Raw genomic sequence first — 26,792 nt, 5'->3', positions numbered from 1 at the left:
ATTTTCAAATCATATATCCAACAAAAGATTTGAATGTAGAATACATAAAGAGCTCCCAAAATAACAATACAGAAGTATAAAGTCTTTGTCTAGTAAATCCAGTGTCTGGGCTTCTTCAGAAAGAACAGTTTGTATTGATTACTTTTTTTTCTGTGTATGGGCCATATTTCTTATTTCTTTGCATACCTCGTATTTAAAAGTTGAAAATTGAACATTTTGAATATTATAATGTAACAGCTTTGGAAATCGGATTCTTCTCCCTCCCCAGGGTTTGTTATTGCTGCTTGTTATGGTGGTTGTTGTTTGTTTAGTGACTTCTCTAAACTAATTTGTAAATCATATATTCTTTGTCATGCATGACACTGAAGTTTCAATTTCATTAGCTTAGTAGGCAGCTAGTGATTGGACAGAGGTTTTTGTTTTGTTTTGTTTTGTTTTATGCCCAGAACCAAAAAGGACCTCCCAGCTTATGCAGATGGGCTCTGTTGTGTTTTGACACACCTTCAATACTCAGGCAGTTTACAACTCTGCGTTGCCTTTACTTCTTTGTGCATATTCTGACGGTTAGCCAGAAATGGCAGCTTAAGGCCTTCTCAGGTCTTTTCTGAGCATATGCCCACCCTGGTAATGCAGTTGGCCTTCTAGATTCCCAGGAATATGTGGGAGCTATTCGAAGCCTGTATTCCTCAAAGCATCTCATTCTCTAGCCTATCTTCCCAACCTTTTTGGTTAGTTTATTGTTTGCCCCAACTCCTATCCTCGTGCAGCAGCAACTAATATATTTGCTTGTCAGTGTTTTCAGCAAGTGCCCTCTAGCTAGCCACTTTTGCACTGATAGTTCCAAATTAGGTAAGATAGAAGAAAGTCCTCTCCAGGGAGAAACCAGACGGGTCAAGACAAATGATTACAGTTCTTTGCGAATAAGGTTCATTTTGCTCCCTCTGGTCCTGATATTGGTAGCAGGAATGCAGGCTAACATTTTTAAGGTTCCCACTGAGCTGGGGAAGAGGGAGGGGACCAGGGTAAGTTAAAATGCCACAAAGCTTGATATTCTAACCAAAATCCAGCTAGTTTTTCTGGATTCAGTGTTTCACTAGTCGCTACAAGCTTTTGGTTAGTTTCTAGAGTTCTGAAAAGTTGATTCTACCATTTTCTATCAGGTTTTTATTGCTTTTATGGAGGGATAGACTTTTGGAGGTCTTAACTCTGCCATTTTTTCTGATGTCACTCAGATATGTCAAATATGGCTTAAAGAAAAAAACTGATTAAGATAATCAGAGTTGTGTTGGATAGTATGTGCCTCTAGTCCCAGCTACACAGGATGCTGAAGTGGGAAGATTGCTTGAGCCCACGAGTTTGAATCCAGCCTGGGCAACAGAGTGAGACCCTCTCTCTTAAAAAAAAAAAAAAAAAAATCAGTGTTTTTATGCAAGTTAAAAAAAAAAAAAAAGAAAGAGAGCGAGAGGAGGTAGGGATACTCAACCCATTTTTGAAGTTTTTCTACATTCTACAGTAGAATTATCAAGGTGTTTTTATAAAGAGGAACCTCACTCAGCTGGTTACAGTGCTGGACTCAAACCCCTCGTTCATGTTCAGACTCTGAATGGGCAGCTTGCTTTTCTCATTTCTATGCCATGTACCACCCCAAACCTCTTTGTAACTTTTCAAAACATGATATCCATGGGATATCTGGCCAGGGGAACTCTATATTCCTCTTTGTCGTTAAAGTGGCTCAGAGGAAATAGCTTTACTGCACCGTTCTGAACAAATCAGTCATGTTAAAAAATAATGTATGGCTAATACTCTGAGGAGTGGAATTGAGGAGGGCCTGGAATGTGTCACTTTATACTTCTGAGTTGTTTCAGTTACTTACAATGAATGTTTATTACTTTCAAAATTAAAGAAAAATAAATTCAAAATACTGGGAGAAATAACTGGCTGCTGGTCCAGTATATTTGTTGTTCATATTATGGTATTTTAAAAACCTATTTTTCCCTAAAATGAATTACTATAATGATCATAGCAAATGCCATCCTGTTAATAAAAGAAATGATTGATAAACTATTCAAGAAAATGGTAGTAGGAAGGAGTATATAATTGTGTTTCCTCTGAAGATTGTTTTTCAAAACACTGGCTAATTTATCATTTGTTTACCTGTTTGGTGTCATGACATTTACTTCTTTTCATGAAAACTATAATCACTCAAAAAGCAAATCCTCATTTATATATAAACTGTTGAAAGCTGTTTAACATAATCAAAACCCCAAATCCTCATTTATAACCAAACTGTTGAAAGCTGTTTAACATAATCAAAACCTATCTTTAGCATTCCCTGCTTTATTCATTGTGTGCATTTCATCTCCATCTTGTGACCCAACAGAACCTGCTCTAGAGGACTAGATTCAGAAGACATGCTTTCTAATGCTCAGCCTCCTACTAGCCCGCTGCATGACCTTGATTTAATCTCTCAGATTCTTCATTGACAGTATGAAAGATTTAGACCCAGAGCCCAGGCTCACTGACTGCTTTTGTGAATAAAGTTTTATTGTCTATAGTTGCTTTTGTCATACATCTGCAGAGTTGAGTCATTGCAACAAAGTCCATGTGGTCTGCAAGCCTAAAATACTTACTATCTAACTCTTTACAGAAGAAGTTTCCTAACTCCTGTCAAGTTTCTTTTCAGGTTCAAAATTCTTTGTTCTAGTTTTGGAATACTTGGGCCAAGTATTTTTTTTCATCAGGTCTTCTTAGCAAACCACTAGAAAAATTTGACTTGAAGAGGGGAAACACTAATAAGTCATACATTCTTATTTGTTAGCCACCAGTACCTGTCATATTTTGTTGTTAATGCTGTGGTTACAAACAGCCTCAGTTGTTGCCCAGGCTGGAGTGCAATAGCATGATGTTGGCTCACCACAACCTCCGCCTCCTGGGTTCAAGTGATTCTCCTGCCTCAGCCTCCCGAGTAGCTGGGATTACAGGCATGCGCTACCATGCCCGGCTAATTTTGTATTTTTAGTAGACACGGGGTTTTCTCCATGTTGGTCAGGCTGGTCTCAAACTCCTGACCTCAGGTGATCTGCCTGCCTCAGCCTCCCAAAGTGCTTGGATTACAGGCATGAGCCACCACGCCCAGCCGACATTAGTTTTATTTCTTTCTCTGCAACCTGTTTTTTAGAAGTTTAAAATAGGCCTATTTTGGAACTAGTTGTTTATTAGACCTCTTTAAATGGGTTAAACATATTTTTCCTTGTATGACACTTAGCAGCTTCTGGATAAAAAAAATGTGAGACACAAGTGCATTTTTTTTCTTGTTTATGCCACTGTCTCCTTGAGGTCTTTCATATTAGCCTGCTGTTTCAGAAATAAAAATAACTTCATTGAACTCATAAGGGAATAGATTTGTCCTAAAATCCAAATACTTGGCTTTGAAGATGCTACAGTGATTTTAATTTTTTTTTTTTTTTTTTGAGATGCAGTTTCGCTCTTGTTGCCCAGGCTGGAGTGCAGTGGTGCAATCTCGAATCACCGTAACCTCCGCCTCCCAGGTTCAAGCAATTCTCCTGTCTCAGCCTTCCCAGTAGCTGGGATTACAGGCATGCACCACCACCCCGGCTAATTTTGTATTTTTAGTGGAGACGGGGTTTCTCTATGTTGGTCAGGCTGGTCTCAAACTCTTGACCTCAGGTGATCCACCCACCTCGGCCTCCCAAAGTGCTGGGATTATAGGTGTGAGCCACCGCGCCCAGCCATGATTTTAATTTTTTATGGCCACAATGTTTTCATTTTTTAAAATTTGTTGACACAGATTTCTTTGATCAACCAACTGCTATTTTTTATTTTTATCTAGCCTAGTACTATGGAATTTTTAATACAATTTATCAAATCTCTGAACTCTGAAACTTTGCAGTTGTTGCAACCACAGCTTTCTGTTACTGTAAACTAATTTTAAAAAGCAAGCTTTATTTAAAAAAGCAAGATTTTAAACATTTAAAAAGGAATCAGTGGCATATTGACCATGACCAAATCCTTAAGTATGAGGAGAAAGGTTAGAGGGTGATGGTGAGGAACACTACGGTTATGTGGGGGATTTGAACTTTTTATGTAAGGTATTTCTGTGACATTTTGTTTTAATAAGTAGAAGTGGAAAAGGGGTTTTTAAGTTTGTTGTTTTTTTGTTTTTTTCCTGAGACAGAGTCTTGCTCTGTCGCCCAGGCTGGAGTGCAGTGGCCGGATCTCAGCTCACTGCAAGCTCCGCCTCCCGAGTAGCTGGGACTATAGGCGCCCGCCACCTCCCCCTGCTAGTTTTTTGTATTTTTTCGTAGAGGCGGGGTTTCACCATGTTAGCCAGGATGGTCTCAATCTCCTGACCTCGTAATCCGCTCGTCTCAGCCTCCCAAAGTGCTGGGATTACAGGCTTGAGCCACCGCGCCCGGCCGGGGTTTTTAAGTTTTTTTAAGTGAAACAATATTCGATTTCCTCCTCCACAGGGAGGCAGCAATCTTATTAGGGTTAGAATAGGCTGCTTTGTCATTATACGTAATGTTCTGGGAGTTCTATGAATATAGGGTATTCTTGAACATCTTGAAATTATATGAAAAAATATTGTAAATGTGCATGAGGGCTTTCTTGGATGCAGTGTTAAGGTGATATGGAGAAGAGGGTCCATGATGCAAACAGAGTCTTAGGCTTTTATTTCTGTAGTCCTGCCCTCTCTTCTGAACCCTAAACTTCCTATTCAGCATCTCTACTTGGATATCTAATAGGCCTCTCAACTCTAAAATGTCTGCATTTAGTTTCCTATTGCAGTTATAACAAATTAGCTACAAATTTAGTGGCTTAAAACAAGATGAATTTGGCCGGGCGTGGTGGCTCACGCCTGTAATCCCAGCACTTTGGGAGGCCGAGGCGGGCGGATCACGAGATCAGGAGATTGAGACCATCCTGGCCAACATGGTGAAACTCTTCTCTACTAAAAATACAAAAATTAGCTGGGCATGGTGGTGGGCACCTGTAGTCTCAGCTACTCGGGAGGCTGAGGGAGGAGAATTGCTTGAACCCGGGAGGCGGAGGTTGCAGTATGCTGAGCTGCACTCCAGCCTGGCGACAGAGTGAGACTCCGTCTCAAACAACAAAAAAGAATTTATTATCCTGTAATTCTGGAGGTCTAAAGGCTGAAAGCAGTTTCACTGAGCTAAAATCAAGGTACTGGAAGGGCTGCATTCCATCAGTAGACTTTAGGGGAGAATCCTGTTTTTGCCTTTTCTAGCTCCTAGAGGCCACCTGTATTCCCTGGCTCATGGCCCCTTGCTCTATCTTCAAAGCCAACAGTGTAGCATCTTCATTCCTCTCTTCTTTCTGCCTCCATCCTTCTGTCTTCTGCATACTCTCACTAGTATCCCTGACCCTGATCCTCCTATCTTACTCTTATAAGAAGCCGTGTGATTGATTACATTGGTCCCACCAGATAATATAGATAATGTCCCCATCTCGGGATACTTAATCATATGTGCAAAATCCCCTTTACTAGATGTAGTAACATATTCACAGATTCTGGGGATTAGGACATGGACATCCTTAGAGGGGCCATTGTTTAGCCCACCATTTGATTTCTTAGCTTGGCAAATCTATTCTTCCTCTAGCCTTCCTCATTTTATTTAATGGTACAACATTCTCAGGCCAGTAACCTATGGTCATTCTTGATTTCTCTTTTTATTTTTTCCTTCTACCATCTACATCCAATTCATTAAATTACATCCAAATCCAATCAATATGTTATCTTGCTTCTACTACCCAACTGTCTCTAGATTTGTCTTCCTCTCACTAATTTTCACTAAAAGCAGAGTAGAATTAGCATTCTGGAGCCACAGGCCCTCATCCTATCCTATTCTTTTCACTCCTTGGTGTTCAGAGATAATTATAGTACAAGGCTATGTGGGCTGAGTGTCATGAGAATGGTACACAAAATGCCACAGGACTAGATTCCAATTACTTTATCCAACTACATGGAGATGGAAAGTGAAGGCTTACATAGTAGTAGACAGTGGAGAGGATTTAGGTTGGTAGAGGATAATTATCCTGGAAGGCAAATAGAATTTCCATTAAAGATTTCTATTTTTTTTATTCTTCAGACAGTGAATGTTTCTTCTCAATTATCAATAGCAGAGAATGAAGTAATCTGATTTCTGATTATTTTGAATGACTCCTCCCCTTCCTCCATTTCCTGAAACAATAAATTTTAAAAAGTTCTCAGGGAGCTGATTTCTAGTGTGTGGATAAACTATACACAGTTGGGCGGAGAGGATGAAGTCAGACATCTGAAAAGATATAACATTCACTGTCGAAATATTATCAAAATACAGCTTCGACATTTTATTATTCTGAATCCTTTTTCCGTTATGTCCTCACATTTTTGGGGTAACATTACAGTTTAGTGGAATATAGGAAAAAAATGGGTCATACTTGAAGTAGTCCATTGTGAAAAGATCAGGAAATAACTGAACTTACAAATTTTCCCCACGTTTAGGAAAAAGATTGCTCATAGGATTTTTAGCAACCTTTATTTGTTAAAATCTCACCTTAATTAAAATTCCTCAAGATGTGTGAAATGAAAATTGAAGCATATTAAAATCAGATATTCCACGGAATAAAATATTCTGCAAATTTATATTCATTTTTAAGGCAGAAATGCTGTATTGAGTCCCATAAAAGTAAAGATGTCCCTTTTATTTCCTCCTCATTTGTGGTGTTACTGATTAAATTAGTTACCAGTAAGTACTTGATAATTTTGTTTTGTGAATGCAAATGTTTATTTTTGTTTTATTTTATTTTTTTGAGACAGAGTCTCACTTTATCGCCCAGGCTGGAATGCAGTGGCGTGATCTTGGCTCACTGCAAGCTCCACCTCCTGGGTTCACACCATTCTCCTGCCTCAGCCTCCTGAGTAGCTGAGACTACAGATGCCCGCCACCATGCCTGGCTAATTTTTTGTGTTTTTTAAAATAGAGATAGAGTTTCACCATGTTAACCAGGATGGTCTCGATTTCCTGACTTCGTGATCTGCCCACCTGGCCTCCCAAAGTGCTGGGATTACAGGCGTGAACCACCACACCCAGCCTAAAAACCATTTTCTAGGGTTCTTCTAATGTGTTTTTTAGATGTCCACTGCCTCCTTTTTCTACTCAATGGGCAGAAATAAGTGGGTTGAGGTATCAAAAGAAAGGTATTCCAGGTGTAGAGGACAGAGGAAATAAAGCCTTGAGGTGGAAATGGGATGAAGAAATGAGAACACTTGTCTGGATAAGAAGAAAACAAACAGGAAGTGAGTTAGCTGTCTTGGTGATGAATTCCGAAGTCAATGCTAGAAAACTTGGGCTGTACCTTTCTCAAGTCACTTGGTAAATGGGGCCTTACTCCAAGGACAGTGCAGATAAAGAATAGGGGAAGATGATAAGATAGCACATAGCCTCATGTGGAAACTCACTGATGTTCAGGTTATAGCAGTCCTTGTTTTACTCAGCTCTACTTCAGTGCCTTGGTGTCTGATTCTTTCTCTCAGCTTTTTGTTCTGACTCTGCTACCATCTGACTGCCCTCTTTGCCATCCTGGCCCCTTCCTGGCCTCTGCATATTCCCATGAGCAGTGGTGTGGGATTCGTTTCTGTTCTTTAATCATTCCCTTGCTCTCACTTCACCAGTGGCTTCTCATGTCACTAAGAATGAAATTCGGAGTCCTTACTGAGGCCTAGTAGCTTCTGCAGGACCTAGCCCCTGCTCCCTTTCTTTCTGGTCTCAGTTCATACACCTTTCCACCTTTGCTCACAGTGTCCTAGCCACGCTGACCGGCCTGTTCTTCCTCACACCCACCTAACCTCAGAACCTTTGTACTCGCTGTTCACTCGGCCGCACCTTCCCTCCTTCGTTTAGTCCTTGCTTCCCTCCTTTGTTTAGGCCTCTATCAAATGTCACCTCCTCAGAGAACCTTCCCTGACCACCCTGTCTAAGGTGGAATTTCCCATCCTGATACTCTTATCTGCTTCTTCTATTTTATTATCAGCCTTTCTTGTACATGACATTATAATATGAATTTATTTTGCATTTGGTTATTGTCTGTCTTCCACTGCAATGTAAACTACTTGAAGCCCGGCTTGACGTGTTATATTTACTGTAGTGTCCTCCATGCCTAGAATGGTACCTGGTACATGGAGGGCACTTAATACTGTTGAGTGCACGTAGACATACTATATGGCTCACATTTGAACTTCTCCAGAGGAGGGTCTGTTGTGTTGTCCAATACTGAGTGCATCTATGATGCTGGGCTAACTGCCCCACCACCCCCTGGGCAACTGTTATGTTAGGTGCATACCCTTGGTGCATCCACCCAGTAGTGATCAAGATAGTGAGATCTTATGTCCTATTCTCTTGATACTCCTTTCTTTCCACTTGCATGGCCGGGTCCCTCCAAGTTTCTACTCCTTGTTGATGAGAAAAATGTTGCCAGATCCTACGCTGTGGAACAGTTGCTTCCAGTTTCAAACTCAACAGTGATAGGATTGATAGGAATCCTGGCTTTCTTGATCTTTATGTCCCCTTGCTGTGTCATCCTGGCCCACATACTTGTGTGCTTTCTCTTTGTTCCTCTCTGGTTCTTGATGATAGTCTCTTTTCTCTTTGAAGTCTGTCTTTACCCCTCCTTTCTTTGTCTCTTGTTCTTTCCTCTCAGCTGCCATTTTGCTTTGCCCTCTGCATCATTCCAGATCCTGGTTAGCTTGAGTTCTTGCCACTGAGAAACCTTTCAATTTACCTACCTTTCAATTTACCTACTTTGTATAATTTTTTCCATCCTTTGTTCCTTATGGCCAGAGAGGCCTGAGGAAGAGAATTGCATTGGAACATTCTTTTCATCCTTCATCCTTGTATTTAACTGATATTTGAAACCTACTTTGTGCAAAACATTGTTTCAGGTACTGGGCTACCTCCATAAGCAATATCCAGGTTCTCACAGGGTAGTTAGGGAGACAAATAAGCTGAATTGATGTTTATTACTCATTCATTTTTTTCAACAAATATTTATTGAGACTAGGATACAGTGGTGGATAAAAACAAAAATTCTTTTTTGTGGACTTACAATTTGATAAGGTAGACATATGTTAATTAGACAACAAATAATGAATGTTCAATTATAGCTATGTTGGGTTCTGTAAAGGAGGGCTCCATAGTGCTATGAGAATTAGGAGGACCTGTCCTGGTTAGGAGAGACAGGGATGGCTTCCTTGAGGAAGTGAAGGATAAATTGAGATCCGAAGGCACAGTAAGAATTAACGAGACAAGGGCAGCAGGAGAGAGGCAATAGCAGATGCAAAAGTCTGGTGCTGAAAGGGTGCTTAGAACGTTCAAAGAAGTTTAAGCATAGAGAATAGGCTGGAAAGTGAGCCAAATGAGGCTGAAGAGACAGGCTGGGGTCAGATTGGCTGGGCTTTGTAGGCCACAATAAGGGTTTTGGTTCTTATTCTGTGAGCAACAGGAGGATGCCTTTGAAGTGCTGTAAGCAGGGGAAAAGGGGAGAGGTATAAAAATTATTTTTATTTTTAAAACACTAATCTGAATGCTGTGGAGGAGAATAAATGGAGTTGGGTGTAAATGGAAGGCATAAGAAAGGATGTGGAAATGCTAGTTAGGAGGCTATAAAGGCAATCCAGATGCTACTAACCCAGGTGGGGTTAACTGTTAGCAAGAATTTTAAGTTCCCAAATCTACCGTTACTGTCTATTAAATGTATGTCCATTAAATGTACTTTATTTTATTCTATTTTATTTTGAGACAGAGTCTTGCTCTCTCGCCTAGGCTGGAATGCAGTGACGGGATCTTGACTCACTGCAACCTCCAACTCCCGAGTTCAAGCGATTCTCCTGCCTCAGCCTCCCAAGTAGCTGGGATTTCAGGCACCCGCCACCATGCCTGGCTAATTTTTGTATTTTTAGTAGAGACAGGGTTTCACCATGTTGGTCAGGCTGGTCTCGAACTCCTGACCTCAAGTGATCTACCCTCCTTGGCCTCCCAAGGTTCTGGGATTACTGGTGTGAGCCACCTGTAGCTTAAAGCTTAAAGTAAGCCAAAGTGTACTTACTTTCAAAAACTTTCAAATTTTTTTTTATAAAAGGAGCCATATCTTGTAAAAGATACAGATGCAATAAAACTTAAGTTCATTTAAATGAGAAATAAAGGATGACTTAAAGAAATATGAATGGGCCGGGCGCGGTGGCTCACGCCTGTAATCCCAGCACTTTGGGAGGCCGAGGCGGGCGGATCACAAGGTCAGGAGATCGAGACCACGGTGAAACCCCGTCTCTACTAAAAATACAAAAAATTAGCCGGGCGCGGTTGTGGGCGCCTGTAGTCCCAGCTACTCGGGAGGCTGAGGCAGGAGAATGGCGTGAACCCGGGAGGTGGAGCTTGCAGTGAGCTGAGATCCGGCCACTGCACTCCAGCCTGGGCAACAGAGCGAGACTCCGTCTCAAAAAAAAAAAAAAAAAAAAAAAAAAAAGAAAGAAATATGAATGAAATTATACCAGAAAAATCTATGGTGAAGATAATGATTGTAGTTGAGTTCAAAAGTTAGCTCTTGAGTTTCTGGCGGCCTAGGTATAGAAGGGAATAGGATACGTCATGTGATTGTTTAACAAAGGAAGCATGGGATATAATGCTCTTTTCTATAATTTCCTTTGTTCTAAATATTTAAAGTATTTTTTTAATAGATGTGAAGTTAAACCACTTAGATAGGTCCAGATTAGCTGTTAACATCATAGCATTAATCCATTGTTGGTAGTAGGTCACACTGGTATTTTAAAAAGTGAAGACTTCAGAAAAATACAGAGCTGAACTACATATATGCATTTCCTTCCTTCTTTTCTTTTTCTTTTTCTTTTTCTTTTTCTTTTTTTTTAAAGACAGGGTCTTGATCTGTCACCCAGACTGGAGTACAGTGATGTGATCATAGCTCACTGCATTGTCAAACTTCTGGTCTCAAGCTATCCTTCCACCTCAGCTTCCCAAGTGCCTGAGACCACAGGCACAAGCCACTATTCTTGACTAATTTCTTATTTCTTTTATAGAGACAGGGGCTGTGTTGCCCAGGCTGGTCTCCATCACCTGGCCTCAAGTGATGATCCTTGGCCTCCCAAAGTGTTGGGATTACAGGTGTGAGCCAACATGCCTGACCCATGTTTGCATCTCTCTTTTTTTCTTCTTTTTTTACTGCTGCTTATGGAGCAGGGCTAGCTAATCCCTAGGCAGTGTGCCCAGAGTTGGCTTTATATGAATTCTTTATTAGCCCTCTTGTTACAGTTGAGGGGTAAAGCAGGGGTTAGAAGGGAAGTTAAAGATAGTAGAGGAGGTGAGAAATAATAGACTAAAATCCCATGATGCAACCCATGGGCACGAGGTGGACCCTTATTATATTTTCTTGTGTCATCACAGATACTTGCCTGCCTCTGTAGTAGCTATTTAATTTGTGTCTACAAATACTTATTCATAAAGGACATCCTTCCTGCCTTGGAAGACTCATTAGTCAGGGACATAGAATGTACAAAGTGGCAGCTTTATTTCTTAACTCTTCACATTCCAACCCCAAAACTTACAAAATCAAGAACCTTAAAAACAAAATCATTTCAAATTGTGAATAAAGTCATCCAGGGTTACCAGTGGTTCTCCTGTGAGTTCTCTGCCCCTGGGACTAAATCTCCATGTATTCTCTTCCCAGCCCTGTACATAAGCAACAGCTTCAGCTACAGTGCCTACTCTGTGTATAATGTTAGGTCCAAAGGCACAGGAGGGTTGCAGGAGAGCCAGAGAGAGTAGTACAATAGGGAAGAAGAAGCCAGAGAAGTCTAGATTGTTGGCTCTTGAAATAGTGGCATTAATCCATTTTTGGTAGTAGATTACATTGGTGTAGACTCCCGGAAGAGATTTACCACATTCTAATCCCCAGCTTACTACTCCTATCTGGATCCATACACCATCAATGTGACACGACAGAGGCCCTCCAGAATCACCCTAAGGAAGAAATAAAGGTAATGAGCATAGTGTAAAGAGGCATGAAGAAGAGAGTAGTAATAAGGGGTGGAGAATTCTTTAAAACCTGGCCATGAGACCCATGCAGCTGTGGAACTCTACAGGGAGCTAGACTAATCACTGCTTTAGGGAGAGATCACAGGAATTTTAGAATCATAGAATTGAAATTGTCAGGGACCTTAGTGAAATAGATGAGTAATTTCAAAATATTTATCTGTGATAAAAAGAGAAATAAAACTAATGGGATGATTTTTTCACTAAAGATAAATTTATTCAAATGAATGAACTGCCTTAATTTCCTGTTCTTACTGTTCTTTTTTAGTGCTAAGTAATCAGTTCTTACCTAAAATGATAGTGATAGAAGTTGGTAGTAGTCTTCCAGTCTTGTTCTCTTTCTTTTTTATAACAGCTTTACTGTCATATAATTTACATACTACACAATTCAGTGGTTTTTAGTATATTTACAGTGTTGTACAACCATCATCACAACCCATTTTAGGACATTTTTATCACCCTAAAAAGAAACCTCATACCCATTCATAATTACCCCCATTTCTTCCCAGCCCTCCCAGCTGGGCCAACCAGTAGTCCACTCTCTGCCTCTATGGTTTTGCCTATTTCAGACATTTCATATAAATGGAATCATGTAATATGTGGCCTTTTGTGTCTGGCTTGTTTTGGTTAGCACATTCTTTTCAAGGTTTATTCATGTTGTATCAGTACTCCACTCCTTTTTATGGCTGAATAATATTCCGTTGTATGGATGTACCACTTGGTGTTTCTGCATTCATCACCTGATGGACATTGTGATTGCTTCCGTTATTTGGGCTATTATATTATAAATAAGGCGTCTATGGCCCAGCATGATGGTTCATGTCTGTAATCCTAGTGTCTTGGGAGGCCAAGGCAGGAGGATCAGGCCAGGCATTTGAGACCAACCTGGGCAACCTAGTGGAACCCTGTCTCTACAAAACAAACTAATAAATAAATAAATAAATAACTGCTGTGGTGGCATATGCCTGTCATCGCAACCACTCGGGAAGCTGAGGCAGAAATATTGCTTGAGCCAAGTTTACAATGAACTATGATCCTGCCACTACATTCCAGCCTGGGTGACAGAGCAAGACCCTGTTTCTAAAATAATAATCATGCTGCTGTGAACACTTTTGTACCAGTTTTTTCTTTGTTTGTTTATTTAGAGACAGGGTCTCCCTGTTTTGCCCAGGCTGGTCTTGAACTTGTGGACTGAAGCGATCCTCCTGCCACAGACTTCTGAGTAGCTGAGATTACAGGTGGAAGCCACTGTGCCCAGCTCATGTGCAAGTTTTTGTATGGACATATTTTTATCTTTCTTGGTCATATTCCTAGGAGTGGAATTTCTGGGTCATATGGTAATTCTATATTTAACCTTTGAGGAACTGCCAAACGGTTTTTCAAAGAGGCTGCACCATTTTATATTACCACCGACAGTGTTTGAAGGCTCCAATTTCTCTACGTTTGCATATCTTTATGACAATTGGACATTTGTATATCTTTAGAAAAATATCTATTCAAATTCTTTGCTCTTTTAAAAATTGTGTTCTTTTTATGATCAAGTTACAAGTGTTCTTTTTTCTAGATACAGATCCCTTACATATATGATTTGCAAATACTTTCTTCCATTTCATAGGCTACCTTTTTACTTTGTTGATGGTGTCCAATGAAGCATAAGTTTTGAATTTTGAAGAACTCTAATCTTTTTTTGTTGTTGCTTATGCTTTTGATAACATATCTAAGAAAATGTAGCCTAATCAAGGTCACAAAGACCTACCTATATGTTTTTTCCTAAAGGTGCTATAGTTTAGCTCTTATATTTAGGTCATAGATCCATTTTGAGTTAATTTGGTATATGGCGAGGTCAGGGTCCAAGTTCATTCTTTTGCATGTGGATATCTATTTGTCCCAGCATCACTTGTTGAAATGACTATTATTTGTTCATTGAATTGATTCAATACCAATGTTTAAAATTAATTGACCATAAGTATAAGGGTTTATTTCTATACACTCAATCCTATTTCATCGATCTATATATGTCTCTCTTTATGCTAATACCACACTGTCTTGATTACTGTTAGTTTTGAAATATGAAAAATGTGAGTCCTTCAACTTGTTTCTTGTTTTTCAAGATTGTTTCGCGCCCCTTGAATTTCCATATGCATCTTAGGATCAGCTTGCCAGTTTCTGCAAAGAAACCAGCTGGGTTTTCATAGGGATTACATTGAATCTGTAGATCCATTTGGATAATACTGCAATTTAAACAATATTAACTTTATTCCTCTTTTACTTTTTTTTTTTTTTTTTTTGAGACGGAGTCTTGCTCTGTCGCCCAGGCTGGAGTGCAGTGGCCAGATCTCAGCTCACTGCAAGTTCCACCCACCGGGTTCACACTATTCTCCTGCCTCAGCCTCCCGAGTAGCTGGGACTACAGGCGCCCGCCACCTCGCCCGGCTAGTTTTTTGTATTTTTTAGTAGAGACGGGGTTTCACCGTGTTAGCCAGGATGGTCTCGATCTCCTGACCTCGTGATCCACCCATCTCGGCCTCCCAAAGTGCTGGGATTACAGGCTTGAGCCACCGCGCCCGGCCTCTTTTACTCTGTTTAAAACTATTATAAATGGAATAATGTTTTCTTACATGTTTCCTTAGATTATTCATTGCAACTACATAGAAATACAGTTGCCTTTTTTTTTTTTTTTTTGAGACACAGTCTCGCTTTGTTGCCCCGCCCAGGCTGGAGTGCAGTGGCGAGATCTCAGCTCACTGCAACCTCTACCTCCCGGGTTCAGGTGTTTCTCCTGCCTCAGTCTCATGAGTAGCTGGGATTACAGGCACCCCGCCACCACGCCCAGCAAGTTTTTGTATTTTTAGTAGAGTCAGGGTTTCACCATGTTGGTCAGGCTGGTCTCAAACTCCTGAACTCAAGCAATCCACCTGCCTTGGCCTCCCAAAGTGCTGGGATTACAGGCGTGAGCCACCACACCCAGCCTACAGTTGCTTTTTGTATATTGTCCCTATATCCTTCAGTTTTGATGAATGTGTTTATTAGTTCTAATTTTTGGGAGGTGGCATTCCTTTAGATTTTCTATTTATAAAATCATGTCATCTTTGAATAGAGATAGTTTTACTCCTTCTTTGCAATCTGGATGTCTTTTTTTTGTCTCTTGCTTAATTCTGGCTGGAACCTCCAGTACAATGTTGAATAGAAATGGCAAGAGTAGACATTCTTGTCTTTTTCCTGACCTTATGGCAAAAGCATTTAGGTTTTTACCACAAAGTATTTTAGCTGGGGTTTTTTTGTAGTTGCACTTGATCGAGTAGAAAAACTGCACTCATCTCATTGTTGAGTGTTTTTTTGTTTGTTTTGTTTTTTAACGTGAAGGGTTGTTGGATTTTTATCAAATGTTTTTTCCATATTTATTGACATGACCATATGTTTTTGCTCTTTATTCTAAGAACATGGTATATTAACATTAATTGATTTCTGGATTTTAAACCAACCTAAGTTTCCTGGGATAAATCCCAGTTGTTTATGGTATATCCTTTTTATTTTTATTTTTTTGAAAAATAAAAAAAGAGAGAAATAGGGTCTCACTTTGTCTCCCAGGCTAGAATGTGGTGGCACAAACACTGCTCACTGTGGCCTCGACTTCCCAGTCTCAAGTGATCATCCCACCACAGCCTACCAAGTAGCTGGGACTGCAGGTGTATGCCACTACACCTGGCTAATTTTTAAAAATCTTTGGTAGAAACGAGGTCTCACTGTGTTGCTCAGGCTAGTCTTGAACTCCTGACCTCAAGTGATCCTCCCGTCTTGGCCTCTCAAAGTGCTGGATTACAAGGCTTGAGTCACCACATCCTAAAAAGAATCCACATACCCATTTGTAATTACCCGCAGTTGGATTTTGAGGTCAGCCAACTTGACTTCCTGTTGAAACAGGAAATTGGCATTCAGGTATATATAATCCTTTTAATATGTTGTTGGATTTGGTTCATTGAGGATTTTTGCACCTCTATTCATAAGAGATACTGGTCTATAGCTTCCTTGTGATGCCTTTATCAGGTTTTGGTCTCGGTAATACTGATCACAGAATGAGTTGGGAAGTGTTCCTTTTTTTTCTTTCTTTTTTTTTTTTTTTTGTGGAGACAGAGTCTTGTTCTGTCACCCAGGCTGGAGTGCAGTGGCATGATCTTGGCTTACTGCAACATCTGCCTCCCAGGTTCAAGTGATTCTCCTGCCTTAGCTTCCTGAGTAGCTGGGATTACAGGCATGCGCCACCACACCTGGCTAATTTTTGTATTTTTAATAGAGATGAGGTTTTACCATGTAGGCCAGGCTGGTCTCAAACTTTTGACCTCAGGTGATCCGCCCACCTCAGCCTCCCAAAGTGCTGGGATTACAGGTGTGAGCCACTGTGCCCAGTTCCTTCTTTTATTTTTCAAAAGAACTTGTGTAGAATTGGTATTAATTGTTATTATTATTTTTTAAAATTTATTTATTTGTTTTTTTTGAGACAGAATCTCACTCTGTCACCCAGGCTGGAGTGCAGTGGCGTGACCTCGGCTCACTGCAACCTCTGCCTTCCAGATTCAAGCAGTTCTCATGCTTCAGTCTCCCGAGTAGCTGGGAATACAAGCACATGCCAGCATGCCCGGCTAGTTTTTGTATTTTTTGTAGAGACGGGTTATGCCATGTTTGCTAGGCTCGTCTCGAACTCCTGGCCTGAAGTGACCTGCCCGCCTTGGCTTCCTAAAGTGCTGGGATTACAGGTATGAGCCACTGCATGTGGCCAGAATTGGTATTAATTCTTTAAATGTTTGGTAGAATTTATCTACCTGGACCTGGTCTTTTATTTGTTGGTAGTTTTTTTTGTTTGTTTTTTTGTTTTCAATCACAAATGCAGTCTCTTTACTTTTTATTAGGTTTATTCAGACCATCTATTTCTTTTTAGGTAAATTATGGTAGTTTATGTGTTTCTAGGAATTTGTCCATATCATCTTAGTTATCTAATTTTTTGGCATACTGTTATTCATAGTAGTGTCTTACAAATTATTTTTATTTCTGTAAGGTTAGTAGTAATGTCCCAGTTTTATTCTTTAGTAATTTGAGTCTTTTTTTTTTCTTGCTCAGTTTAGCTAAAGTTTTTTTCAATTTTATTGATCTTTTTAAAAACCATCTTTTGCTTTTGTTTATTTTCTGTATTGTATTTCTGTTCTCTATTTCAGTAATTTCCACTATATCCCTTATTTCCTTCTTTGTATTTTCTTTAGGTTTAGTTTTTTTATTTCCCTCCCCCCCTCCCCGCCCCTTTAAGACAGGGTCTCACTGTGTCACCCAGCCTGGAGCACAGTGGTGCAAATATAGCTCACTGCAGCCTTGAACTCCTGGGCTCTAATGATCCTCCCAAGTAGCTGGGACTACAAGTGTACCACCATGCCTGGCTGAATTTTTTTTTTTTTTTTTTTTTTTTTTTTGTGGAGACAGGGTCTCACTATATTGCCCAGGCTGGTCTCGAACTCCTGGGCTGAAAAAAAAAATCTCCCACCTTATCCTCACAGAGTGCTGTGATTACAGGTATGAGCTATCACACCCAGACTTTTAAAATTTTATTTATGTATTTATTTTTTTAAGAGACAGAGCCACAGAGTCTTGCTATGTTGTCCAGGCTGGAGTGCAGTGGTGTGATCATAGCTCACTACATATGTGAACTTTTGGTCTCAAGGGATCCTCCTGCCCCAGACTCCTAAGTAGCTGGGACTACAGGCTTGTGCGACCAAACCCAGCTAATTTTTTTAATTTTTAATTTTTAGTAGAGACAATGTCTCACTATGTTGCCCAGGCTGATCTTGAACTTCTTTTTCCAGTGTCTTATATGGAAGATTAGGTTACTGACTTGAGATTTATTGTTTAATGTAGGCATTTACATGTATAAATGTTTCTCTAAGCACTGCTGTAGCTGTATCCATAGGATTTGGTATGTTGTTTCTTTATTTTTATTCATCTCAAAATATTTCTTAATTTTTTTCTATGATTCTTTTTTTCTTTGACTCATTGGTTATTTAGCAGTGTGTCACCTTCCACATACTTGTGAATTTCCATATTTCTCTCTTATTTATTTCTAATTTCATTCCATTGTGATTAGAAAATATACTTTGTATAATTTTAATCCTTCCAACTTTATTGAGGCTTGTTTTACAGCTTAGCATATGGTTTATTCTGGAGAATGTTCCATGGGCACTTAAGAAGAAAGTATATTCTGCGCTTCTTAGGACTCTTTCTGTTTTTAAAATTTCTTATGGGAGTGACTTGTCTCTGACAAACTGCTTCGGATAACAGTTATAAATTGTGGACGGCATATAAAAGGCTACTCTCTGAAGGCAGTGAAGATTGGCTGATAGGCAGAAACTAGAGTCAATCCTTGGAAGAAAAGGATGACATTCTTTTTTTAAAAAAATGATTTTTCCCTTAAAGCAGGCCCCAGTTATTATCATGCATAGTAACTGGAACTTAGACAGAAACCCACAGTCTTACTGACTTGAGGAATCAGAGGATAGAGTTTAAAGTTACCTTAGCAGTCAGAAAATGAAGGGAAATATACCAGAAAAGAGAGAGCCACAGAGAGAGAGAGTCCCAAGTTCTGCATATAAACTCTGCTCAAATTTCTGAATAAACCCTGAACTACACACATGTGTAGGTTAGACTCCAAGCAGTTCATCTAAGGCTAAAATAACTGCTGATGCCTATCACAGGAGAGATCGAGTTTGGATTTTGAGGTCAGCCAAGTTGACTTCCCGTTGAAACAGGAAATCAACATTCTTTAGAGAAGCATAACAATCTGTACTCCTTACACCATGCTACTGACATTGTCCAGGATATATTCCAAAATGATTAGGTATTAAAATAAACAAACAAAACAACAGGAAAATATTTTCCAAGATAAACTGGAAAATGCTACTCATGAGAAAAAGCAATTGTTGGAGAATATCCCTGAGATAACTCAGATTGATTTTGGAATTAGCAGGAAGGATTTAAAGCAACTATTATAACTGTGATCAACACATGTATAGGAAAATATTTATAATATACAGATAGAAAATCTTGGCAGAGATCTAGAAAGTATGTGTGGATGAGAGAAGGAGAGAATAAAACCAAATGGTCATTCTACAACTAAAAAATAAAAAATCTGAAATAAAAATTTCACTAGACGGACTTAAAGTAAAATGTAAGTGACAGCAGAAAGAGGCAGTGATCTTCAATATAGATCAATTTAAAAGTATCCAATTTGAAGAACAGAGAGAAAAACATAAAAATAAAATGGACCTGTGTGAAAATACCAAAAGGTATAACTTAACAAGTTTATGGTTTCATCTAGAAGGGGAGGAGAGAGAAATGAGGCAGAATAGTTTTCAAAGAAATCATTACTGAAAAATTTCCAAGTGTTGGTGAAAGGTGTTAAAGAATAGATTTAAAAAACCAAAAACTCAGTGAACCCCAAATAGGATAAATGCAAAGAAAACCACACTTAGTACATCATGTTCAAACTGCTGACAATCAAAGGTAAAGAAAAAAATACTGAAAGCAGCCAGAGCAAAACAACACATTACTCTCAATGGAATGAAGATGCAAATAATGGCTGATTTTTCATCAGTTATGACCAGGAGACAATAGAACGACATCTTTTAGGCATAGAATGAAATGTTCTTACTGGAAAAAATTTAAAAGTTGGCAATTCTGCTTCAACCTCATAATATACTTATGAAAATATACAAGTCTATAAAAGTCCAGCAATCCAAGGAGGAAGGATTGCTTGAGGCCAGGAATTTGGGATCAGCCTGGGCAACATAGTGAAACCTCATCTCTACAGAAAAATGAAAAAAGTATGTGGGCCTGGTGAGGTGTGAGCTTGTAGTCCCAGCTACTCAGGAGGCTGAGGTGGGAGGATGACTGATTGAACCCAGGAGCTGGAGGCTGTAGTAAGCTATGATCATGCCACTGCACTCCAGCCTGGGTGACAGAGCAAGGCTCTGTCTAATTTAAAAAAAAAAAAAAAGTCCAGTGACCACTGGTTAACATTGGTCTAGATCAATAGTCTTATAGTTGAAGAAATTGATTTCACAGATGCAAGTTAAGTGATTTGTCCAGGGTAACATAAGAGTTATTCTTAGAACCTTCATCTCCTGACCCCCAATCCACTGTTATTTACAGATAGGAAAACCTGGTCCGAATTAAGATCTCATGTTTAAAAGAAAAAATTCTCAAGAGCACACCCTGACCTTGCAACTATCCTTCGTGTTTTGAGTATCACCAGCACAAATCTTGTCCTCCTTGATGACTGGCTCCAGTGCTGGCAGGAAGATACCGATGGGGTTGTAGAGTTGTTCGCAAGCCTGGCGGTCAATAATGGGTACTTCTGCTTCCTGAAGGGTGGAATGGTAATCACTATCTGTGGAGGAAGACAGGAACAAAAGATTAAAGCAACCTGGAAAAGTACAGGGGCAGCACTCAGTCATGATGTGCAGAGGTCTCTGAATGGGAATCAAAAAGCAGCTTACAATCCCTTTCCCATCATATTTGCTTATGGTTGGATCTTTTGGTACACTTACATCTAAAACTCAGTAATTCTAAATTATTTCTGCTGCTTTGAGGTTTTTTAAATTGAGTCATTGTTCTAAATAACGAGTACTGCTGACAAATTCTGAATGAGTAAAGGTATGAGTATTCTAAAGGATTCTAAAACTTCTTCCTTTCCCTTTTTTTTTTTTTTTTTTTTTTTTTTTTTTTTTTTTGCTTCTAGATCAGTTCCTGTCTTGTCTCTACTCCAACCTGGAAAAGAGTTGACACAAAACTTTAAAAACAGTTAAAAAACACTAAACTGTCTCCAAACTTTAAATCAGGCTTGTTAACCTCTGTTTGAGAGAGGTAGTTATTTGTTTAAATTCTTAGTATCTGCTCTTCCAGCTATAGCCAGACTCTGCAAGATGTAAGAGTAAAAACACAAAAATATAAATGTCAAAAAAGATATTTTATTTAAAAACTTTTAGATAATATCATTAGATTGATCTGGTTTTGTTGAAAAATATTTGCCATGGTAAGGATATGCCTAGAATAGGAATGTTCTGGAGTACAAGAGGGTGACATATAAAACAACCCTTCTCTCTGCCCATTCTCACCTGAACTTTCCTTAACTTTTCCCCATCCGGTCACCCAACAAAAGGCTGGAATTGCCAACTGCTTTGTGATATTGGGCAAGCAAATAGGCAGGATGGCAGAAGTGAAGGTGACTTGAGAGGACAGTTTCAACAAGGCAACGTCTGCTGTTGTATCTTGGTGCTTGGGATGGATGACGATTTTGGACACGTAGTACTTCACACTTTTACTTGAATCACCTACTTTAATTGATCCCAGCCACACGGTATATGAAAAAGTAGTCCAGGTCCTATGGAGAAAAGAAAGGAGGCCTGCTTCTGGCCTGCAGCTGGGTCAGAACAAGCTGCCTATATGTAGCACTAAGTATCTAGTCAAGAAAGGAGGGTAGCCAACTGAGAATTAACCGTGGTGCTTCCAACCTCAACTAGGGTTGATTTGTCTCCTTCTCTCCTCTCTTTCTCTCTCCCTGTCCTTCCCTGACCACTCTTTCTGTGGTCTCTTCCTAGAGGTTTGTGGCTTGAGTTTTGTCCTGTATTTTCTCTCCGGTTCTCTCATTTACCTCTCCCATTCTCCATGGTTTCAACTATCACCTGTATGCTTAATAGACATTGCTGTTTATTGTCCATACTGATTCCTGTTCTGAGCACTAGACCTTCATTTCTGAATAAAATTTTAAAGTAAAATGTAACCACAGTTAATACATATACACAGTTAAATAGTGTATTTATTTGTATGTAGTTTGATAAGATGTACAAAATAAATAAATAAATAATGAATAACAAGTTATCTGCCCCACCACCCTCAGTTCAAACTATTTAGAGGCAATGACTTTCAACTCTTTTAGCTCTTAGTAATTTTCAAGTGTTTTCAAGAAACCCTGTGTATACCTGTTTCTTGATTTTTCTTTTTCAGTTTTAGAATCCTGAGTTCCTAGTGTGGAAGGTGAGGACTGAGCTTTCTTACACATCGCTTTCTACCCCCCCCGCCCCATTTCCATTCCACCCTTCCTACTAGCCAGTGTTATCATAACTTTTTGTTAGATCATTAATGTGTTTGTTCTTGTGACTATGTAAACATTATTCACTACTGGGTCCTATTGGGTGATTACATTTCTTGTAAAACCTTTTGCTTCTCCTGGAGTTGGTAAGTGGGCTCCCTTTGGTTTTTTGTTTTTATCTTTATACCCATCACCAGTCTCATTCCCCAGACTCTCTACCAGAAGTGTAAATCTCCTCTCATTTTGTTCAAACTTGTCAGGCATTCTATCAATACTACCTTTTTTTGGAGCCCTCTGCCCTCTTGTTCTAAGCCGGGCTGCGACACAGCCATCATCTTGGCACTTTCTTTATCCTTTATGACTTTCTTAGGGATTCTCTTCTGTGTTTCATTTGCCTTTTGTCTGGATTCTGTGTTTTCCTGTTTTTCCTATTTTCCCCCTTTAGTTTGGTGGAACAGATTCTCCTATGACTTCTTGAGAAAATGTGTATGAGAGGTAACATTTTTGCTGCTTTGTATATTTGAATATGTTTTACTTCTATCCCACATTTGATTGATAGTTTGCATATGGGTAGAATTCTAAGTTGGAAATAATTTTCTTTTAGCATTTTGAAGTTATTACTCTATTTTTTTTGAGTTTTTTAAAAACTTAATTTTTTTTTTTTAGAGACAGGGTCTCACTCTGTCACCCAGGCTGGAATGTGTGGCGCAATCGTAGCTCACTGCAGCCTTGAACTCCAGGGCTCAAGTGATCCTTCCACCTCAACCTCATGAGTAACTGGGATTACAGGTGCAAGCCACCACACCTGGCTTATTTTATTGGAACTTTCGGTGTTGTTATTGAAGAGTCCTGGAATTTCAATTTCTGTATGTATTAGTTATCAATTGTTGCATAGTTATCATAAAGCTTAGTGGCTTAAAACAACAAAGATTTATCTCATAGTTTTTATGGGTCAGGAATCAGGTGTGACTTAGTTGAGTACCATTGACTCAAGGTCTCTCATGTGGCTGCAATCAAGGTGAGCTGCAGTCATCTTATTGGGGCGATCTGGGTCCAAAGTCACTTATGTTGGTAGGCTTTGGGTCTTCTCACTGTTGACTAGAAATGTGGGTTCCACATGGGCCTCTCCATAGGGACACTGACCACATCACAAGTTGCTTATCTCACAGCAGTGGCTCTTAGAGCTCAGATTGTGTTTATGACCCCAAAAAACTTAGGACAGAAATCTCCTGAGTGGTATTTAGAAGGTGATTTGGCAAAAAATGAGAAAAGTCTTTAATATAGTGCCTGTCTCCAACTTTCCTTTTTCTGCTTCTATGCACTGTCTCTAGATGTTCCGGGTTTGATAGTCTGACATGACTTGGGTTTCCTTCCGCCCTACCTATCTTACCACTTCCATTTGTCAGTTGGTTCATCCATGAAGTGTTGCAAATATTCACTGACAACCTGTCTGTGTGCTGGCTGCCAGCTAGAACTCACGGTTGTATGCAGTGTGCTGCTGTCAGTATCCACCTCTCACTGACGAGGGAACCTCCACAGATAAAGTTGTGGTCCAAGTGTAGGCTGACCTGCCAAGGCCAGCGCCCTGCAGCAGCATCCTGGCCACCTACAATGCGGCTTGAGTATACAGGTCGCCCACACACTAGAGAAAGAGAAGAAAGGGAAATGTGGAAACCTAGGAGTCCTTTTTCTCTGGTCCCCACCTTATCATCATTCCCAAACTCCCATCTATTCCTAGGACCTGAACCCTCCCTAGACACCATACTCTATCCTATTCTGGTTCCACACCCAGCAGTCTTGGGCTCAAAATGGAGACCACTCACCTGATTGCAGCTCTTTCTTTTTGGGAAAAGAGCATGAGCAAGACCCTAAGGAAGAAATAGGGTATCATTAATACATAATAACACATCTAATATCTAGATTCACTGAATAGAGAACCTTCCTTTATATTTAAATTTTCCAGATTGGTGTTAAAGGCCAACATTTTCAAATGGCTTCTACCTATTAGTGGGAACCTTCACAAACATATTTAGCTGCCTTTAGCAGCATACATGAAACACAATTTAACTTAACATTTATTATTATTTTTTAAACCAGGGATAGTGACTCATGCCTGTAATCCTGGTGCTTTGGGAGGATGAGGTGGGAGAAGTGCTTGAGGCCAGGAGTTTATGACCAGCCTGGGCAACATAGTGAAACCAGGTCTCTAAAAAAAATTGAAAAAAAAAAAGATTTCCACATTTCCCTCTCTCTGCTTTCTCCAGTGTGCTGGTGACCTGTATATTCAAGCCGTGTTGTAGGTGGCCAGGATGCTGCTGCAGGGCGCTGGCCTTGGCAGGTCAGCCTACACTTGGACCACAGCTTTATCTGTGGAGGTTCCCTCATCGATGAGAAGTGGATACTGACAACAGCACACTGCATACAAGTGTGAGCTCTAGCTGGTATCTAGCACACGACAGGTTCTCAGTGAATATTTGCATGACTACATAAATGAACCAACAGACAAATGAAAGTGGTAAGATTGACTGGGCACCATGGCTTACACCTATAATCCCAGCACTTTGGGAGACTGAGGCGGGTGGATTGCTCAAGTCCAGGAGTTCAAAACCAGCCTGGGCAACATGGCCAAACACCGTCTCTACAAAAAAATATAAAGAAATTAGCCTGGTGTGATGGTGTATGCCTGTAGTCCCAGCTACTTGGGAGGCTGAGACAGGAGGATTGCTTGTGCCCGGGAGGTGGAGGATGCAGTGAGTTGGGATCATGCCACTGCACTCCAGTCTGGGCGAGAGAGCAAGACCCTGTCTGGAAAAAAAAAAAAAGGAAAAAATGGTGGTGAGATAGGCAGGGCAGAAGGAAACCCTAGGTCACATCGGACTCCCAAACTAGGGATGACCAGAGACAGGGCATAGAAGTAGAAAAAGGAATGTTGGAGACAGGTGCTATATTAGAGACTTTTCTTATATTTCGCAAATCACTTCCTAAATACCAGTCAGGGTTTTTTTTCTTTTGTCTTCAGCTCTTTTGGGCCACAAACACAACAGGTGTGGTCGCAAGCCTGTAGTCCCAGCCATTAGGGAGGCTGAGGTGAGAGGATTGCTTGAACCCAGGAATTTGAGGTTGCAGTGGGCTATGATTGTGCCACTGCACTCTAGCCTGGGTGACAGAATGAGATTCTGTCTCTTAAAAATATATATATATATGCTCTGTGAAGATTCAAATTTAACTTTTACTTGATTCAAAGTCACCATCAGGAATATGAAGTGTGTTAGTTTATAAATACAATGATGCCCTCAGATGCAGTTGAGGTTTGCAAGCTGTTTACTTTTGTGCTATTTGGTTTAACTGAATTGGCATTTTGCAGTATTTGTGTATCTTTCTTCTTTGCCACCTGTTAAGTTTTTTGCTCTCTCGACATACCCTTTTTGTTTTTTGTTTTTTGTGGGGACAGGGTCTTACTCTGTCGCCTAGGCTGGAGTGCAGTGGCGCTATCTCGGCTTACTGAAGCCTCCACTTCCCAGGCTCAAGCACTTCTCCTGCCTCAGCCTCTTGAGTAGCTGGGACTACAGGTGCCTGCCACCACACCCCGCTAATTTTTTTATTTTTTGTAGAGATGGGGGTTTCGACATGTTGCCCAGGCTGGTCTTGAATTCCTGATCTCAGGTGATCTGCCCACCTTGGCCTCCCAAAGGGCTGGGATTACAGGCGTGAGCGACTGTGCCTGGCCAGTATACCCTTCTTATAAATCCCTGTGGACCAGAAAAATAAATGAACAAGCGTATACCTGAAATCGTTGAACTGTGTTTGCTCAAGTGTATACCTGAAATCATTGAACTGTGTTTGCTCTTCCAGTTCCCTCTGCTTGAGATGCTCTTCTCCTGGATCCTCTTAGCTAATTTACTTATCTCCTTCGGTTCTGCTCAAATGACTTCTTAGTGAGGCCTTCTTTACCCTTCTAAAGATTGCAACACTCCTGCCCCTGTACTTCAGATGCTCCTTTCCTTTCATAGTACTTATTACCTTCTAACATGCCTTATAATTTATACATTTAATATGTGCATTGATTAGACCCACAAAGATAGGGATCCTGTGTGTGTGTGTGTGTGTGTGTGTGTACTGCTATTTCCAATCAGGAGCATTGGAACGGTGCTGGGTATATAGTAGCCTCTCAGGACCTTCTCAGGCCATACTACTCATAAGTAACATCCCATGGGTGAAGTGTCACATTGTTGTATATGATGCCTTCTTGAGTAAAAATCCTCTGCCTCTTCCTTCCCAACCCCACCCTGGCACTCACCTGAGATCCCCAGCAGAAGGAGCAGCCTGAAGGCACAGCCAGTAGGGCCCATGTCTCTGCCCTCAGAGCCAGCGCTTCCTGCTTCCTGGACTCAGGCTCCCAGGAAGAGGCCAGTGGGGAGCCACCAGAACTAGTTTCTCCTCCTAAACGGATTCCTCTGCTTCACCTCCTCCTCTCCTTTGGTCTTCACCCTCTGCCAGATCCTGAAGGGACCAGACTTCAGAAGTGCAGCTGCAGGATCCAGGGG

At 40.3% G+C, this 26,792-nt stretch overlaps 2 protein-coding genes across 16 annotated transcripts in view; one reads left to right on the top strand and one right to left on the bottom strand.

Annotated features, from left to right (window-relative positions):
- The window catches only part of SH3D19 (SH3 domain containing 19), a 196,319-nt gene that overhangs the window by 20,644 nt on the left and 148,883 nt on the right, over positions 1-26,792 (top strand). The gene's annotated exons all lie outside the window — the stretch shown is intronic.
- On the bottom strand, positions 10,609-26,597 carry PRSS48 (serine protease 48). The gene is made up of 5 exons (XM_045392942.3): positions 26,546-26,597; positions 23,728-23,890; positions 21,275-21,540; positions 20,378-20,547; positions 10,609-12,050 (listed from the first exon to the last, which is right to left on the bottom strand). Exons 1-5 carry the CDS (start codon positions 26,595-26,597, stop codon positions 11,661-11,663), a joined length of 1,041 nt encoding a protein of 346 aa, XP_045248877.2. The 3' UTR covers positions 10,609-11,660.

Source organism: Macaca fascicularis, chromosome 5 (assembly GCF_037993035.2).
Source record: "Macaca fascicularis isolate 582-1 chromosome 5, T2T-MFA8v1.1".
NCBI lineage: Eukaryota > Metazoa > Chordata > Mammalia > Primates > Cercopithecidae > Macaca > Macaca fascicularis.
Note: the sequence above shows the minus strand (reverse complement) of the source record. Positions and strands in the feature narration are given on the sequence as shown.

Bases quoted from the DNA above. Each gene is read 5' to 3' on its own strand.
- PRSS48 (XM_045392942.3), bottom strand. From the start codon at position 26,597: ATGGGCCCTACTGGCTGTGCCTTCAGGCTGCTCCTTCTGCTGGGGATC. The intron at 23,891-26,545 runs GTGAGTGCCAGG...CTCTTTCTCTAG, and splicing joins CCTTCTGCTGGGGATCTCAG to TGTGTGGGCGACCTGTATAC. The intron at 12,051-20,377 runs GTCAGGGTGTGC...TTTCTTCCTTAG, and splicing joins ACACGAAGGATAGTTGCAAG to GGTGATTCTGGAGGGCCTCT.